The 18,647-nt window shown below is 46.3% G+C and overlaps 2 protein-coding genes across 7 annotated transcripts in view; both read right to left on the bottom strand.

Moving 5' to 3' along the window:
• The window catches only part of LOC121919802 (otoferlin-like), a 243,689-nt gene that overhangs the window by 56,911 nt on the left and 168,131 nt on the right, over positions 1-18,647 (bottom strand). The window lies entirely within an intron of this gene.
• The window catches only part of LOC121929589 (otoferlin), a 104,779-nt gene that overhangs the window by 7,972 nt on the left and 78,160 nt on the right, over positions 1-18,647 (bottom strand). For 4 of the 6 annotated variants that reach the window (XM_042465294.1, XM_042465313.1, XM_042465321.1 and 1 more), the window contains 11 exons: positions 18,280-18,417; positions 16,843-16,970; positions 16,207-16,377; positions 13,813-13,973; positions 12,126-12,268; positions 10,915-11,003; positions 9,148-9,246; positions 4,876-5,117; positions 4,019-4,197; positions 2,470-2,570; positions 1,983-2,186 (listed from right to left, as the gene is read on the bottom strand). In XM_042465294.1, the coding sequence (XP_042321228.1) occupies positions 2,006-2,186; positions 2,470-2,570; positions 4,019-4,197; positions 4,876-5,117; positions 9,148-9,246; positions 10,915-11,003; positions 12,126-12,268; positions 13,813-13,973; positions 16,207-16,377; positions 16,843-16,970; positions 18,280-18,417 (1,632 nt within the window). In that variant the 3' untranslated portion in view covers positions 1,983-2,005. The remainder of the gene's footprint in view (positions 1-1,982; positions 2,187-2,469; positions 2,571-4,018; positions 4,198-4,875; positions 5,118-9,147; positions 9,247-10,914; positions 11,004-12,125; positions 12,269-13,812; positions 13,974-16,206; positions 16,378-16,842; positions 16,971-18,279; positions 18,418-18,647) is intronic. The other 2 variants (XM_042465304.1, XM_042465330.1) reach the window with 1 other exon arrangement.

The raw sequence follows: 18,647 nt of genomic DNA, 5'->3' as shown, positions 1-18,647 counted from the left end.
TTAAAAGATTCCTAAAAGGATGTAATAACTTGCACCCTCAGGTCTCCTTGCCGACTCCAGCCTGGAGCCTCGACATAGTACTCGGGGCTCTACAGTCCAAACCCTTCGAGCCCTTGGCCACCACAGACATTAGACTCCTGACCTGGAAAACGGTTTTCCTGGTGGCCATTACTTCTGCCCGCCGTGCGGGTGAGCTTTGTGCCTTGCGCCGGGACCAGCCCTTCTTACGATTCCACCTGGACAAAGTGGTTCTCAGAACGGACATTACCTTCCTACCCAAGGTGGTCTCTGCTTTCCATATGTGTCAGGACATTGTTTTGCCAACTTTGGCTCCAAACCCGACTACCGACGTCGAGAGGACCCTCCATACCCTTGACGTTCGTAGGGCCCTAGCTTTTTATTTGGATAGGACTAAGGACCATAGCCGTTCCAATAGACTGTTCCAGTGCTACTCGGAACCGAAAAAGGGACTCCCAGTCTCGGCCCAAAGACTCTCGAAGTGGGTGTCCAGCACTATTCTCCTGTCCTACGAACTCCTGGGCAAACCTTTACCTGCTAGGGTTCGCTCCCATACCACAAGGGCGGTAGCGGCCTCTTCTGCCTTTCTATCCGGCGTCCCTTTGGATGACATCTGTAAAGCTGCTGTATGGTCCCAACCGTTAACCTTTATTAAACATTATAGGTTGGACACGAGAGCAAAAAGGGACGCTACCTTTGGGAGAGCTGTTTTGCTGTCAGGACTGCATTGACTTTAGCTTAACCGCTGACCTCAAAAATTGACAGCACAAGACTCGGGGCTTACATCTTGAGGTGGGATATGTTCTTTATTGAAAGTTTATAAACAAACCATACAACTACCTTGGTTCTCCATTGTTTTTTATTGGTACCATTCATATTGGTGTTCTTTCAGGTGTCATGACACTCCCGCCTCCACTGACCTTAGCTTGCCAGTCTCAACCCATTTGTATGATTCGCAGAGACCACGAAGAAGAAGGACAGGTTGCCTACCTGTAACGGTATTTCTTCGAGTGGTCATCTGCGAATACATACAAATCCCGCCCATCCTCCCCTCAGTGTCCTGCTCACATTGGCTCATTCTCTTGTCGCCTACATGGCGAAAAAATTGCGGAACTGGGGAAAAGAGCGGGAACGGAGGTTTTATAGGGGATGGGCGGGGTTACCGCCAAAAAGTTTCAGCATGTTGCAAAGTGTACTTTGCCTAGTGATTCCAGAAGTTTCCGAAGGCACTGCGCAGGCGCAGTACAACCCATTTGTATGTATTCGCAGATGACCACTCGAAGAAATACCGTTACAGGTAGGCAACCTGTCCATGCCTGCCTTCAAGAGGCAAGGTAAACAGCAGCTGCCTCCTAAATCTCTTACTAAGCATGTGCAAAGAGCAAAAGAGAGAGAAAAGGGGAAAGCATATAAACCTCCCTTACCAGCTACCCACCAGTATGTTAAAATAAAATAAAATAAAAAGATTTATATGTTTTGCCAGCAGACTGGAAACCATAAGAAAGGTAGAGGCTGATGAAACGGGGTTCGGGGGGAATAATCCCTGGATGCATTTTGAGAGAAGCCTTCGAGTACTTTTTAGCAGGTTTGAAATGTTTTTCTTTACTTATACAAGGCTTCCCTGACCTGTGGATACGGAGGGTCAATAAGAATTGTGCACCTTGGGACAGAGCTGAAGCCCAGAACCTTCTTTCCAACCTCAGTTCTGGAACTGCAGGGCACAAAGCTCTTAAAAACCCGCACACGGCTAGGAAGCAAGGCACGCAGCATTTCCACCATCCTGTTCTCCTCTGCAGGCTTTGTGCAGCCAATGCAAGGTGTCTGTTGTTCTGTTTGCTCCTCTCATTCCCTCCCTGGCCAGCCTGCACCTCCATCTGTTTTCACCTGTCCCACCCAGGTGTATGTTGCATCTGGAAGCGATGCCACGTAGATGGAGTAGGAGTAGATGGGAAAGAAAGGAGTACCCCAGGCCAAAGTCCAAGCTCACTCAGGCCCCGAGCAGCTTCTTGACCAGGTAGCCAGGCATGGAGTAAAAGAAGAGGCCGACCATAAGAAGGAAGAGGACCAGGAGAAGGATTTTCAGAAGCAGCCAACGGTAGGTGTGCCAGATAAAGTAGCGGATGGACTTGAGAGGGTTCAGGAACCAGATGAAGCTGGTGTCTGGGCGGCTGGGCAAGGCAAGGTGAGGCAGGAGGAGGAGGAGGAGGAGGAGAAGAAGAGGGGACCGAGGAAATGGGGAAGAGAGAAAGAGGGAGAGTGGAACGGAGTCAGTGCAGATGGGGAAACGGTGGAGGCAGCCCCCAGTTCGGTGCTCCGCAAGAGATGTCAAACTACAATGCACATTCCCTGTGTGTAAATAATAATACCCGCCACTCCCAGTTCCGATATCCTGGGTGTGTCTGCTTGGCATCCCTGCTCCCAGCTGCCCTCTCCTCCCTCCTCACGGCTTACTTGGGTTTCTCCAATGGGTCGGGCTCGTTACGAGCCAGCCCGGCCGGACTTTTCTCGGCCTCCTCGGCGGTCAGCAGGTGAAGCTCGGCCTCCACTTTGCCCTGCAGGAGGGGAGCCAAAGGTTAACCGGGTTGGTCATCCAAAGAAGCAGAAGGCAGTGCCCAATGCTGGCCCCTGAATACGTGATGTAGCAAGTGGCCTAAAGCATTAGGGGGGAATGTACAGTCCATGGTGTCATGCTTTGCCTCCAGGATCCTGGCATGCCCTCTGAGCCCGAAGGCTCTGGTAGAAAGTCTGAGTGCCCAGGGGACATGCCAGGGCTGCAAACAATTCCAGCAGGCCCATGAGAAGAGCCTGCAGCCAGCACAGGGAGCAAGTTCCCAGTAGCCAAAAGAACAGAGTTCCCTGCAGCTACAGTTCTCACAGGAAAAGCCAGACTTAGAATCATAGAGTTGGAAGAGACCACAAGAGCCATCCAGTCCAACCCCCTTCTGCCATGCAGGAAATCACTGTCAAAACCTTTCCAGCAGATGGGGAGTCCAGCCTCTGCTTAAAGACCTCCAAAGAAGAGTCCTGCAAACTCTGAGGGAGCGTCTTCCCAGCTCTTACTGTCAGAAAGGTCCTCCTAATGTTGAGCTAGAATCTCTTTTCCTGGAGCTTGCATCCATTGTTCCTTGTCCTAGTCTCTGGAGCAGCAGAAAACAAGCTTGCTCCATCCTCAACAGGACATCCCTTCAAATATTTAAACAGGGCTATCATATCACCTCTTAACCTTCTCTTCTCCAGTCTAAACATACACTACCTTAGTCTCTCCAGACCCTTCACCATTTTGGACACACTCCAGCTTTTCAACATCCTTTTTGAATTATGGTGCCCAGAACTGGACACAGTATTCCAGGTGAAGCCTGACCAAGGCAAATACAGTGGCACTATTACTTCCCTTCATCGACACTATACTTCTATTGATGCCTGCATCTCCAGAGAGATGTCTGGAAAGAGAAGACACTGACACTTTCAGTGTTTAAGTAACAAGCACGCTGCTAATGGGAAACACCTGCGAGACCCAGGCTATAAATATCCCAACATATCCCTTGATCCAGTATGGCTGACAACCATCCATCTTACTTGGGAGAAAGCCACGCTGGTGCTTTGCTCCTTGATTGGCTGCATGTTGTCTAGAACTCTGCCTTTTTTTGTATTACTCTTTGGACTGCTTTTCTGGACTGTCTACTAATTTGTGAAGGATCTGGCCTGGATTAGATGACCACTGCATTTCTATGGATGTCTTGGTAAGCTTGGACTCTCTCTCTTTGCTTAAGTTACTGAAGCTTCAGGCTGGGAGTCTGGCTAGCTTCCCAAGGGCAAAACAGGACACTTGGGCTGAATGCTGCCACACTTATGACACACACACACCCAAAGCTTTCTGACAACCTTCCCAACCCCATTTGAAAAATAATCTGTAACATCTGACTACAATTGTGTCTAGATTTGTCAATTCTGGGTTTCCTTGACCCACCTCCCCCCCAGTCCCTCTCTCCAGCTGCATTACCGTCATCTCCATCTCATCATTCTCGTCTCGTGCCAGGAAGGGCCACCAGCCCTTCACCCTCTTCTGCTTGAAGATGGAGACCATGGGCACCTCGATCTCACCAGTTGCCAGCTCCATGGAGCACTGCTTGGCTGTCTTGGCGCCCCGCGGGAAGCGGTTCAGGTCAAGCTCAATGCCTCCTGGAGAAAAGGAAGAGAAAGGAGCAATGGTACAGACTCTTATGGCTGTGGTGAAAGGCTAGAGCCACCAGCTCTGGGGATGAGCCTGGACAGTAAAGAGTACAGAATCACAGAAAGATGGGGTTGGAAGGGATCCCAAAGAGCATCCATAGAATCATGGAATCCTAAAGATGGAAGAGACCCCAAGGGCCGTACACAGCATCCTAGAATTGGGAGAGAGTCCAAAGGACAACCATAGAATTGCAGAATCCTACAATTGGAAGAGACTCAAGGGCCATCCATAATATCATAGAATCCTAGAGTTGGGTGAGATCCCAAGGTCTACTGGTTGTTTAATACGGTTGCTTAATTTACCTTTAAAAAAAAATTATTAGTTTTTTGTGGGTTTTTTGGGCTATGTGGTCATGTTCCAGAAGAGTTTATTCTTGACATTTCACCAGCATTCATTGAATATGCCAGCCACAGATGCTGGCAAAACGTCAGAAATAAACTCTTCTAGAACACGGCCTCATAGCCCCAAAAACAATAATGGATGCCGGCCATGAAAACCTTTGACTTCACAATATTATTTATTGCTTTAATTACTGCATTTGGTTTAGCTTATTTTGGGGGGCATTTGGGGTTCCATACCAGGAGAAAGTCAAGCTATAGATGAAAAAAATAAACAAAATGACGCACCGAGGAAGTCATCGGCGGAAAAGTGGTCGGCATCCCACACCTGGAGCGTGAGTCGGGCCGGAATCTTGTACTCGGTCTCGTCCCAGGAGAACATGGACTCTTTCTTTGAGATGACAATCTTCTCCTCAGCCGCAAGGTAGTCGAAAGGAAAGATGTAGCGCCAGTTGAAGTTGCCCTCGCCCGTCAGCGAGTGGTAGTGGACGTCCGTGTCCTGCTTGTCTTCTTGCTGCCCCTTCAGCCACCTGCGTCGGGCAGAGCGAGGGGAGAGGGTCAGCTTGACCAAACAAGGTAGGACAACCTAGAGTTTCTGATCAGGAGTGGAAACATGCAGGAGGCCAACTCCATTGGAGTTGGAGGTGGACATCTGGAGGAGGAGACGTCTCACTTGCAAGGAGATTGCACATTTTGGGAACAGGGAAGGGAAAGGATCTAGGGACTCCATGCATCTCTGAAGTCCATGTTGCAGGCCACAAGTAGAAGAGGAACAGCAGGCCAAAATGAGATAGCTGTGCATTGGGCCATGAAAGCAGATTATTTAATATGCACTTGCACTGTCAAGAGGGCTGGCCAGTTCAGATCCTGGGTAGAGCTCATCCTGGACCTAAAGAATCAAGGCTTATGCTGTTGCCAAAATGAGGCAAGGAAAGTTTGGCTGGTATCTTTGGAAAGAAATGGTGGCCTTTCTTACTTGGCCTGTTAAAATAGCACATGTTGAAAATGGCAAACATCTGCCCATTGAGGGGCTGTGGGGTGTGTTAAGGATCAAACTGTATAACTGCTATCTGCAAGTTGAGTCTCCCTTATCAGGAATGCCAACATCAGAAATACTCCAAAAATCCCAAATTGCCCACATGAGTGACTGAGATAGTGATGCCTTCGCTTTCTGATGGTTCAGAATACGGAAATTTTGTTTCATACACAAAATTATCAGAAATATTGTGTACAAAATTGCCTTCAGATATGTGCATAAAGTGTATGCGAAACATTAGTCCCTGAATGTTTACTATAAATACTGGATCAGGTACAAATTTCTAGACATCCTCAAATGATAATCTGTAGATGTATATTTCTGCATGGCAGGATTGGCAGGAGGCTTGGCGTAGATGGTCCTTGGAGCTCCTGCCATCAATATCCAGAAACCGTTTTGTAACCAGGAAACTTGACTTTTCTGTGAATGTTATTCAAGGTTAATAGTGGCCACTGGCTGCCATGAAAAGGTGAATCTGCTTGCAGTTTTAAGGGACCTATCCAAGCTGCCTAATGGACTTTGGATATAAGGCGTAGCAACTTGGATAAGTTCCTTTAAAGCAGTGGTCCCCAAACACACACTCTTAAGGGATTTTGGACTTCAGTTCCGAGAATCCCAGACTATTGGCCAACATGGCTGAGGCTTCTGGGAGCTGAAGTCCAAAATCTCTTAAAGAGGACAGCTTGGGGACCATGGCTTGAAAGTGTAAACTAAACTCCAGTGAGCAGATTTACGTACCACCCCATTTCCCTTGAGACCCAGGAGAAATTACTGCTGAACTTAAATTTTTGTATGTGTTCCTTTACTATTGAAAAAAAGTTATGTCTTCTGTCCAAGAAATTGTTCCAATGCAGGCCATTTCTTTCTTGGTTGGATTTGGGACCTTGGCTGGAGACGTCCCTTAATGGTTGCTTGCACCCACCCAATCCAGAACATGCAGTGTGGGGGGGGGGCAAGCTATCCCAGGAGCTACACAAACAAGACACAAGCTCTCGTGGACACACACATATCCACAACACAGTCAAGCCCAGCTGTCTTGGAAGAATGAGGGCTCACATACAAGAGACACATAGCCCCTTCCAAAACCCACACTTGAGTTAGAAGAGCATGCAGCAAAGTAGCAGTTCAGAGCATTCCTCATTCACGGCAGGGAGAAGAAACCCAAGACCCCTTCCCTGGTCAGGCATCCATGCTCCCTCAGCCCCTTCAGGAGAGACCACCCAATCCTGTCCCAGGCAAATGCATAGCTTAGGCTGGACAAAGCAGCAGGGCTTCCTCTGACCCAGGACTGTGTCAAACTGGCCGCTTTGGAAGGCAAATTTTTGGGGGCACCATTTGGGTAGGAAGCCATCTGAATGCCTTGCCTTCTGATGTGCAAAGAGATCTTGTAGCACCTTGGAGACTATGGGTTCATTCCCACTTACATTTAAACCAGTTTGCAATTCGCCTTTGCTCTGTGTTGGTAAATCGATTCCAAAAGGTCTGTCATTCCCACTAGGAAAATGGATCTTTTCATTATCCCCTTGTAATTACTTCCTTTTTGGCATGATTATTGTCTGCACTAGTTTGTGCCACTTCAAAATGCATGTCAATCATCTGTGTGTCATCAGTGACGTAAGCAGCAGCTCGGAAAGAGAATGGAAGCCATAGGATATCATGCGGAGAGGCACTCTCCCATTCCATTCAGATGTATTTTCTCATGGGATATGACCCTTAGTCCCAACGGTGCTACAAGATCCCTTTGCATACTGATCTTTCAGACTAACATGGCTATGTCTCTGAATTCTGCCAGGTAGGGTCCTCCTCCTTCTGGTCTTGTGGCAATAGGGAGATTTTCAAAGTCCAGGAAATTTAAAGTCTGTTTGCATCTCAACAGGGACTCCTTTCTGGCAATCCAATATACGTTTCCATTCCTGTGAGGTCACAGGCCTCTTTGTAGGCAGAGAACAATGGATTCATTAAGAAGTCTTCATGTTTTTGCATCAGGAACATTTGGGTGGTGTAGAGGTAAAACATGCCAATCCGGTCCAAATTTGAGAAGAAAAAAATTGTTTTCATAGAATCACAGAGTTGGAAGAGACCCCAAGGGTCATCCAGTCCAACCCCATTCTGCCATGCAGGAAATCTCAATCAAAGCATCCCTGACAGATGGCCATGCAGCCTCTGCTTAAAGACCTCAGTTGAATCATAGAATTGTAGAGTTGGAAGAGACCCACTCCATTGAGGACTCCATTGTTCTCTGCCTACAAAGAGGCCTGTGACTTCACTGGAATGAAGACATATTGGATTGTAAAAGAGGGGTCCCTGTTGAGATGCAAACTGACTTTAAGTTTCCTGGACTTTGAAAATCTTCCTATTGCCGCATGGCCAGAAGGAGAGGACCCTGCCTGCAAAACATATCCTCCACATCATAACACCTTTACTAAGGACTGAAACAACATGCAAACATCTGACTAACATCTCCAATAGTTTTTTCTTCTTCTCCTGTTTGGTTTGAAACATCTTGCCTGATGAAGAAGCCCATGGAGCTTCTAAAACTTGCAACAAGTATATTGTGCATTAAGATTGGCCAATAAAGGTATCACTGTGAAGTCAAAGGCTTTCACAGTTGGCATCCATAGTTTTTTGTGATTTTTTTGGCCATGTTGTAGAAGAGGAGTAAACTTTTTTGCCAGCATCTGTGGCTGACATCTTCAGAGCAAGGTATCACTGATGGATTTTTGTTTGTATTTGTTAAATGGTCAACACAGCTACCCTGGCAAGGCCACCCAATGGGTTTCCATGGCCAAGTGAGCAATTGAACCCTGGTCTCCAGAGTCATAGTCCAACGCTCAAACCACGACACCATGCTGGATCTAATATCCTTCACCAGAGCACTCTAGTGCCTCACCAAACAACAAACCAAAGTATTCCACTTGCTGGAATCATGGCAGTTGAAGTGCAATGATAGCATAATCATTTGATAATGTGAATGTGCTCCAGTCCTCTCCTGGCTCCTCTGGTAGATTGTCGTAAGCTTTGGATTTGCACTAGGTGTGTCCTGAAAAGTGGTGCCTCCATCAGTAGGGGAGAATGAAATATTGGAGGGGAACACCCCCGTGCATTCACCCACCCACCCACCCACCAAGCAGTAACCCTACCCCGAGGAAGGGCCATGCAGGAAACTTGGTTCAATTACCCCCTGACATAGATGTCTGACATCTTCTCTCCCGTCATGAACGCATCGTCCTCCAGGACCACCTCATCGGTGTTCCAAATAATTACCCGCAGCTCATACCTAGCCATCACACAAAGCAGACAGAGGCACGCCACAACAAGTACAAGGACACACAGAGGACAAAAAAGAAAAAGGCGGAACAGAAAAGTGTCCATTACTGATGCCCACAAGGAGGAGACATCCTGTCCATGAAGCAAGAGCGCTTGTCCCCTGCAGGAGAACCAGAGAGCCAGGCGGCACCAAGATGACAAGAAGCTCACACACAGAAAGAGAAGCTGGCGGGCCTTGCGGGGCCGTATGTACGTACCCCCGGACAAAAATGTCACTGGATTTCTCGCCAGTGAAGTAATCATCATCCTCCAGGACTACCTCATCAGTGTTCCACACTATCACTCTAAGCTCGTATCTGGCAAGGAGGAAGGAAGGGAGACAAGGGGTGAGCCAGGAGGGAGAGGGGTAAAAGAGGGAACCATGCGGGCACAGTCTCCCTGTAAATCTGAGGTTGCACCCCTAAAACAACCCGTTCCCTCCCCAGTGGTAATAGTGCTTTGCATTCACATAGGACCTTAGAGCACTGATGTTGAACATGCTTCCTCAAGGCTACATGCATTACCCACCACCAATTTTTGCAACTCCCATTGTCCTCACTTGCTGGTGTTACAAGCTCATAGGTAAAATCCAGTGCTGCCACAAATGAAGGACCCTTTCATTCTTCCATTCTTTCTACAGAGATGTGTTTCTACATTCTTTCTACACGGGCTACCCTTGTGCCTAGTCCAGAAACATAGCGTCCAGATTGGTCACCGGGAGATCGAGAAGTGACCATGTAACACTGGTTTTAAAATCTCTTCACTGGCTGCCTATTAGTTTCTGGGCACAGTACAAGGTGTTGGTGATGACCTTTAAAGGCCTTCATGGCTTGGGCCAGCCTATCTGCGGGATCACCTTCTTCCATATACAGTAATCCACCCCGCGCAATTAGGTCCTCTGGAAAAAATTCATTGCTACCAACAAAGACCAGGCTGACCGTGGTTACCCAGAGGGCCTTTTCATGTGTCGCTCCCAAATTATGGAATGGCCTGCCAGAGGAGATCCAACATATTACCAACCTTGACAGCTTTAAAAAGGCTGTCAAGATGGATATCTTCCGACAGGCCTTCCCAGAATAATTGACTCAGTCGCCCCCACTGACACGGACAATCCTATTGACTATCCCACTGACTGCCCTATTTCTTGTCTTAATAATTTTAATGATCTTAACTGTATTTTATTATAGTTATCGTTGTTTGTACGTATTGTTGTTCATTTAGGGTTAAGGAGGGAGGGGAATTGTGGGATTATATTCTATTGTATTGTATGGATTTTATTGATGTAAGCCACCTTGATCTTGTTGGAGAGGCCAGGTAGAAATAAAATTTATTATTATTATTATTATTATTATTATTACTACAGAGGAAAGATACACTCTGCCCAACCAGTCTATAGGGCTCTATGGTGTGGGAATGCATTCTGGTGTCTTCCGTGTCCTCTCCCCTAGAGGCTGTTTGGCAGCATTTTGGTGCGATTTTATTTACAGTGGGTCCTTGTTATCTGCTGAAGTTTGGTTACAGGATATCTCACAGATAACAAAATCCATGGATGCTCAAGTCCCATTAAATATAATGGCATAGCAAAATGGTGCTCCTTATATCAAATAGCAAAATCAAGGTTTGCTTTTTAGAATTTCTACTTTTTTAGAATATGTTCAAATTGTGGATGCTTGAATCCATGGATAAAAAAAATCTGTGGATAAGGAGGGCCAACTATATTTCTTTTTTCCACTGGGAATGTGGTGGGAATTGTGCCTCTCCAAGATCTTGGGGTTGTGGTGGTCTACACAGCCAACTAGCTCCACACCATTGCCCACCGAAGCATAGAACCTTATTTGTCCATCTCTGTTTTCTCTCTAGTCAGTCAGACCTTTGTACATTATCTGTCCAACCATTCTTATTTTGTCATCCCAAGTTTATGACTCTCCATTTGAACCCTGCTCCCAGCTCACCCCTCCCTGCTCAAACCCAGGGCAAATCATTACTTCTTTGGCTTCCTTGGTGAGATGTCGATGGCAGGGCCAGGAGCCGGCATGTCCATGGGAAACATGTCCACCCACATTTCCAGCCGTCCCTGCAAGGTTGGAAAGAACCAGTTAGCAGCTCCCATGTACCCCAAGGCCTCCGGTGTTGGAATCCCACTAAAATTCAACCTCTAGCCAGTGCTTCCCAAACTCTGGTCCTCCAGGTGTTTTGGACTTCCACTCCCAGAAGCATCAGCCATCTTGACCAATGGTCTGGACTTCCTGGACCCAAAGTCCAAAACACCTGAAAGGATAGAATTTGGGAATCACTGCTACTAGCCACTCCACTCTGTCCTGGGAGTAGGGACAATAAAACAGAGAAATAGCTTGAAGGCTTTCACGGCCAGCATCTGTAGTTTTTTGGGCTATGTGGCCATGTTCTAGAAGATGATGTTTCGCTGGGATCTGTGGCTGGCCTCTTCAGAGAATGCTGGCATGGAAGTGATATATATAGTGTGTGTGTGTGTGTGTGTGTGTGTGTGTCCCTGGGTAGCGAGGAGTGATCTGCATGTTAATCTGTGTATTCTTCTGTTGTCTCAGGGTGGGAAGATATGCCAGGAGGATTAGTATCTCTTTAATTGGAATCCATTGTTGGCTGGGAAAACCCCTGACCCTGCCTGGTTTTCATTTGCATTTGCCGGCTCTTGATCGCTCCTCTCAACCCAGGGTCACACAGTATAGATACACCCCACTCTCTTCCATGCCAGCATTCTTTGAAGATGCCAGCCGCAGCTGCTGGTGAAACATCAGAAACAAGCTCTTCTAGAACATGGCCACATAGTCTGAAAAACCCACAAAAACTAAAAAAACACAACTCTCCATTAAGGGCCATTCATATATCCCCATTTCCCTCTAGTTATATCTGCCTCCCATCCAAATGCATTTTTAAATCATGTCATTTGTCAGTGGGGAAGTGAAACTGCTTTATTTGTGTATTCTTATATGGCAGGGGGCAGGATTAGATGGCCCTTGGGACTCTTCTAACTCTAGGATTCTGTAGAGGGTCAACTGTTGCTACCAATATGGGGTGGTCCTGCATTTGAAGTTCATGGGAATGAGCATAGGGAAACTGTTTGAATGTGCAATGAAACATGAGAAATATGAATTGTTCACGCCTTCACATGTGCAGGCAAGACACAACCAAGACTGGGGGGGGGGGGGGAAGCAGGCACCTGCTCGATTCCTGGTTTGTCCGGGTTGAGCAAAGGCCGTGTTTCCACATGCTCAGGCACGAGTTTGCAGCCCACGCGAGGGATTTCATCCCAGTGGTGCAGTACTGTCAAAGCCAGATGCTCATCTGTCTGCTTTTTCTGACCTGAGGACATAGAGAAAAGAGCAAGAGAGCATCAGCAAAAACAAGATTATGTTGTGATGAACACAACTGCACCTCAAGAAGGAGAAGTGAAAGGGACTACTGCCTACAAATAAATTCAGCATATTGCTTACATCATGAACGGTGTCCTTTGAACAATGGCAGCTGAGAGCTCCCATGTCAGTGGACTGATGAATACACTCCGGATTTTAGACCGAATTTTAAAGGAGTGACCCAAGTTCCTGAAGGCCAGTCCCACCACATCCCTGCTCCCCCCACCATGGTAAATGTAGTTTGTCTTTTGAGATTACTCTGATTTTCTGAGAATGGAGCAAGCTTGTTTTCTGCTGCTCCATAGACTAAGACACAGAGGAATGGATTCAAGCTCCAGGAAAAGAGATTCCACTTAAACATCAGGAATAACTTCCTGACAGTAAGAGTATCTGACAGTGGAAGATGTTGCTGCCTCTGAGGGCTGTGGAGTTTCCTTCTTTGAAGGTTTTCAGACAAAGGCTGGATGAACATCAGTCACAGGGAGTCCTTTGAATATGTATTCCTGCACGGCAGAAAGGGGTTGGATTGCATAGTCCTTGGGGGTCTCTTCCAACTCTATGATTCTATGAATCTGGGTTGCAGATGCTCTTTGGAACCTATCTGCACAGGAACTTGCTTTTTGGGGAAAAAAGAAAAGTAAAGTAAAACTGTTTTTACTTTACAGGTTGAGTTGTTCTTATCCAAAATGCTTGGGACCAGAAATGTTTTGATTTCTGATTTTCCCCCTCCCCCCAAGTTTTGGAATATTTGCACATATATAATGGGACGCTTTGGAGATGGAACCCAAAATACACCTTACACACAAAGCCTGAAAGTAATGATGGCGAACCTTTTAGGGGCCAAGTGCCCAAACTAAAAGGCCTTCTAGCACCAGCTGTTACCTGGCACCAGGAGCAGGATTTCCACCCTCTGGGGGTGGGTCTTCTGGAGCAGGACTTCTCCCCCTCGCCCTCCTGCTGCCTCTCCAGAGAAAACTGAAGGCCCAGGGAGAAGAGGAAGAACAGGAACAGGTGAGTGCCTGTTCCTCCTCCTTCCCTTGCACTGTCCCCAGGCCCAGCTGCCTCCGGAGAGGCAATTGAAGGCTGGGGAGAGTCAGGAAGGAGGAGGAACAGGTGTGTGCCTCTTCCTCCTACTCCTTGCCCTCTGTGTGTCAGGGAGAATGGCTTTGCATGCCATCTCTGGCATGTGTGCCATAGGTTCACCATCGCGGTTATACACAGTATTTTTTAAAATTAATTTTGTGCATGAAACCAAGTTTGTGTACACTGAGCCATCAGAAAGGCAAGGTGTCACTATCTCAGCCACCCATCTGGACAATTCTGGAGACTCAACCTGTACTACCAGGGCTGCTTTTGGGTTCACTTCGAAGACTCAGTTCCTTTGCACTATGATCAGAGAATCGTGTCTACTCTGGTTTTAAGATCCAGGTGGCATGATTCTAGCCCTCCTGACTCCAAAGTCATTAATGCCCACTAACTTCCATCCCCACTTACCGTTTTCATCCTCCACTTCTGTGGGGCCCATGAAGACCCGGTTGCACACCTTCACCCTCCCTCCGGGCCCATAGTGAGGTCCATCGACTTTGCCTTCTTTACACAACTTGGAGAGGATCTGGGTAGGTTTCTGGGGGTCTCGCCAGATATTGTAACCATGGCTGTGGGCAGAAATGTGAGTCAGTCAGATAGAAGCCTTCACCTGCCATTAGGCTCTCCAGCCCACAGATACCTCACTGACTGTGATTTCCCGCATGACAGGGGGTTGGACTAGATGGCCCTTGTAGTCTCTTCCAATTCCATGATTCTATAATTCTATGACTATTCCCATACCTTCCAACACTTTGCACATGAAAACATAGATGTGTGTGCCCAAGAAAGATCAGAGTGTGGTCAAGATGGCAAAAGCGACCAACAAGAAAGACACCAGCGAGCAGAGATGCTGCAGCAGTTTGCTTTTGCCTCAGCCAACTGGGAAGGGTTCCACCTTCTCCTCTACTTTCCTTTCCCCCTGCTGACTTGTTGTTGTTGTTGTGTGCCTTTGTGTCATTTGTCACTTATGGCGACTCTAAGGTGACCCTATTAAGGTGTTTTCTTGATAAGATTTTTTCAGAGGAGGTTGGCTGAGTTAATGGAATGCAAATTGCTTTTACTCTTTCAACTCAGTTTACAGCAATTGAAGTGAATGTGAGGACAAAGGGAGAAAGTGGGAAGAGGAGAGAGAAACTGGGACATTTTAAAATGAGCTGAAAACATGGGATGGCAGAGGATTAACCGAGACTGTCCCTGCCAAACCAGCATTGCTGGAGGGTATGCAGTCCTCATATCTGCATTTGTAATTCTGTCTGCAACCTCCAGGAAGCTCTTTTCAAAAAGGCACACTTTCATGACCATACAAGGTAATTAATAATAATCATTCAGAAATTCTCTCCCAAAGCAGCGGTGAGGAGGGTGCAGTCCAGGGATCGCACACAGCTTCTACTGCTGCAGTCTGAGACTGAAGTGCAGAAGTAGTTTATGCTCAACTCAACACAAGGGAAAGGCAAAGGAATAGTCTTGTGCTTCCCAGTCAACTCAGGCAAAAGCAAACAGATGCAGCCTTTCCTAGATTGTGTCCTCATGAATAATTTTTGCCATCTTCATTGCACTCTGATGCTGCTTGGCCATACATGACTTTTCCCTGTGAAATGTTGTCAGTGTTGTGATCTGTGAAATGTTGGGTGGCATGGTTAGGCAGGGAGGTCCAGTGTGGTGTAGTGGTTTGAGAGTTGGATAGTGACTCTGGAGACTAGGGTTCGAATCTCAGCTCAGCCATGGAGACTCACTGGGCAACTCTGGGCAAGTCACACTCTCTCAGCCTCAGTAGGAACTACCCTCTGCAAAAACTTGCCAAGAAACCCTATGACAGATTCATCTTAGGGTCTCCATAAGTTGGAAACGACTCAGAGGCACACAACAACATACATGCCCTGGGTGAGTTTTAATGCTTGAAAACTGCTCTGTTTTAAAATGGTATTTTAGGATTGTTTTTGGGCTGCTTTTAAAACCTTTTAAAGAGTGTGTCCTGAGGAGGGTAACCAAAATGGTGGAAGGTCTGGAAACTGTGCCCTATGAGAAGCGGCTTAGGAAGCTGGGTATGTTTAGCCTGGAGAAGAGAAGGTCAAGAGGTGATATGACAGTCCTGTTTAAATATTTGAAGGGATGTCATATTAAGGAGGGAGCAAGCTTGTTTTCTGCTGCTCCAGATACTAAAATATGGAGCAATGAATACAAGCTCCAGGAAAAGATTCCACCTATTCATTAGGAAGAACTACCTGAAGATAAGAGACGTTCAAGAGTGGAACATGCTGACTTGGAGAGTGGTGGAGTCTTCTTCTTTGGAGGTTTTTAAACAGAGGCTGGATGGTCACCTGTTGGGTGCTTTCATGCTATCTTTATGCATGGCAGAAGGGGGTTGGAACTGATAGCCCTTGAGGTCTCTTCCAACACTATGATTCTATCTAAGATTCTATGACTTGCAGCAGTGGTGACGGTGGCGGATGTCATGGTGGGATGCATTGTAAACAGCAGCCCAGCATTGCAGTGGGAGGCTCTGGATTTTCTGGGGGAATCCAGAGCAAAAGGTGATTTATTTAAAATCATGTTAAGGGTGGTATACTTCAGGTTTGGCCGCATGTTATCTGGACAGTTCACAGCAGAACCAGGTATTGGGCGCTGTGTCATCTGCACACTGAGAAGATAAGGGAAAGGATGCTTTATTTGGCTTGTGCGGAGAGGGCCACTGAGTCTTAACACAGTTGCAACATGCAAAAGGCAAGTCTATGGCAATCGCACACAAGGCTTCAGTAGTGCAAAATTCAGCTCCGATGTTCAGGAAGAAGGAAGGATGCTTACATGGCATAAGTCTGGGCGATGCCACAGGTCGCTCTGTGCTTGCTGTAGTATCGGTTCTCCAGGTCTATCTTTGTTTCGCCAATCAAATCATCGGAGCCCACCAGGTCCCAGTCGTAGATGGCCACAGTCAGCATTGATTCCATGGGGAACGTGGCCTCAATGTCAAAGGACCTGCAATGGGAGAAAGACAGAGATGTGCGACTGCGAGGAAACCTTTTTTTTTTTTTAAATGAAATAGAATTGCTGTTCTGCAGCCATGGCTATTGATCATCCAAATCTCCAACGCTCTCTTCCCAATGCATTTCCCATGATAGGCAATTTGTGGCCTTCCACACACGATATTCCTTTGCTCTTCCACATTGCAGATGTAAAGCAGTTTGACATCATTTTAACTGTCATGGTTCCATCCTGTGGACTTGAGATTTGTAGCTGAAGTATTGAGCCTGGTCTGTCTGCCTCAATCCCAGGATTCCATAGTATAGAATCATGGCAATTAAAGTGGTGTCAAACTGCTTTAATAATGCAGTATAAAAGCACCCCCAGATTGCCTTTTTGGTTGGGGAGGCCCTGGATTTGGCCGCTGTTAATGGCTGGCATATGGCAAAACCAGTTGGGTTCTCTGCAGGGATGCCTTACTTTCCAAAAACTGGGTTCAGCTGCTTAGAGATGTAGTTTTCTTTATCCTTGATGTCCGTCTTTCCCAGCTTAATGACGACATAGGGATCGGCTTTTCCATTAATGTCAGCGGGATGCAAATCGGTCGCCTGGAAAGAAAACCCCATCAACAGTCAAAGCTAGATTGCAATTGCATTTCATACCTTTCCAATGAGAATAATCAAGGCTTGGTTTTTATTTTTCTTCTTTAAAAAATATTACTATTTCAATAATGTTTAGAAATAATTTTGAATGACTACAATTGAATTACAATTTTTGCTATTATTTTCAAAAATTCATGCAGTATGTCAGTTAAATCCCTCCTCCATTTCCAGCTACATTTCATCCTCTGAATTGCCTCTCAATCTGTCCTCCTCCCCATATATTTTATGAGATATTTAGCCTTCTCTGCCAGAGAGTTCTGGTGCTGCAACAAACTAAAAACCCCAGAGGTTCATAGCATGGAGCCACAGCAGTTTAAAGTGGTATCAAATTGCATCAGTTCTCCAGCCTGTGTTACTAACAGGGTGCTCCTGGTTGTATCTGGGAGGGGATAGGGCCTTTCCCCTAAATAAGAATTCTGCCCCTCCAAATGAAAATTTCCTTCAGTCTCCAAATTTCTAGCATTTCTAGCATTGCAAATTTCGAGCTGAAAATAATTCAGACCTAATGGTTTAAACAATTGTTTGCTATTTTCATATTCCTGGGGTTTCTTTATTTTTACCTTTGTTTTGAACGTCAAAACAGTATTTCTAAAGGCTCTGCAGAAGTTGTAGGGTGAATCTAGACTGTAGAAATAATGCCATTTGACACTACTTTAAGTGCTGTAGCTCCATCCTAAGGAATTTAGGGGTTTGTCGTTTTACAAGGTCTTTAGCCTTCTCTGCCAAAGAGTGCCAATGACTCAAAAAAACTACACATCCCACGATTCTGTAGGATGGAGAGCCAGGGCAGTTAAAAGTGCTGTCAAACTGCATATTTCATAAGGGAGTCTGGAGAATTGCCATATTGAGAACAATGTTCTAATAAAGGGATGTCTAGACTTCCACTTCTGATTTTACTCTAGTTCTCAAATTTCTAGTAGCCTGCCCTACATAAGTCTTTGGGCATGGACATTATATACATTATTCTATGTCCATGCCCAAAGATTTATGTAGGACAGACTACTAGAAATTTGATAACTGGAATTATTGAGCATAAGAATCAAATCAGAAGTCTAAACTGTATTATTTCTACAGTCTAGATGCACCCCTAATTTTCTGCAATGTTGGAGCCTTAGGGACAGAAAGCAAATTTCACTGGGGAGGGAAGAATTGATTTGGGGGGGGGGACACAATGTCCTTATTTTTGCACACCTCCCCTGCCACCTAGTATGTATGCAGAAAAGGGGCTTGAAAACTACTTTTCCTTTGCTCTTACCCTCACAACATAGACCCGGACCAAGACGTTGATGGGGTCATTGCTGGGGATTCCTTGGAACATGCCAAAATTGGGATCGTAGCCGGCTTCTTTGGTAATGTCATCTGGGAGCGGAACTTTGTAGACACACAAGGAGCCCTGGGGTGCAAGAAGTCATTTTAGTCTGGTTTAAATGGAACCTAAGCCTGGTTTGGATAAAGCACAGTATTTGCTAACTATCCTCCGTCTTAGGTCCTTTTGCAAAAGGAGCACGCTGCCATTGAAATGAATGGGACTCCAGCATATGCGAAATCTGCCTTATGCCGGGGGGGGGGGGGGGGGCAGAATGGATCCCCGCATATGGCAAGGGCGGAATATAGAATAAAATT

Source organism: Sceloporus undulatus, chromosome 1 (assembly GCF_019175285.1).
Source record: "Sceloporus undulatus isolate JIND9_A2432 ecotype Alabama chromosome 1, SceUnd_v1.1, whole genome shotgun sequence".
Lineage (NCBI taxonomy): Eukaryota > Metazoa > Chordata > Lepidosauria > Squamata > Phrynosomatidae > Sceloporus > Sceloporus undulatus.
Note: the sequence above shows the minus strand (reverse complement) of the source record. Positions and strands in the feature narration are given on the sequence as shown.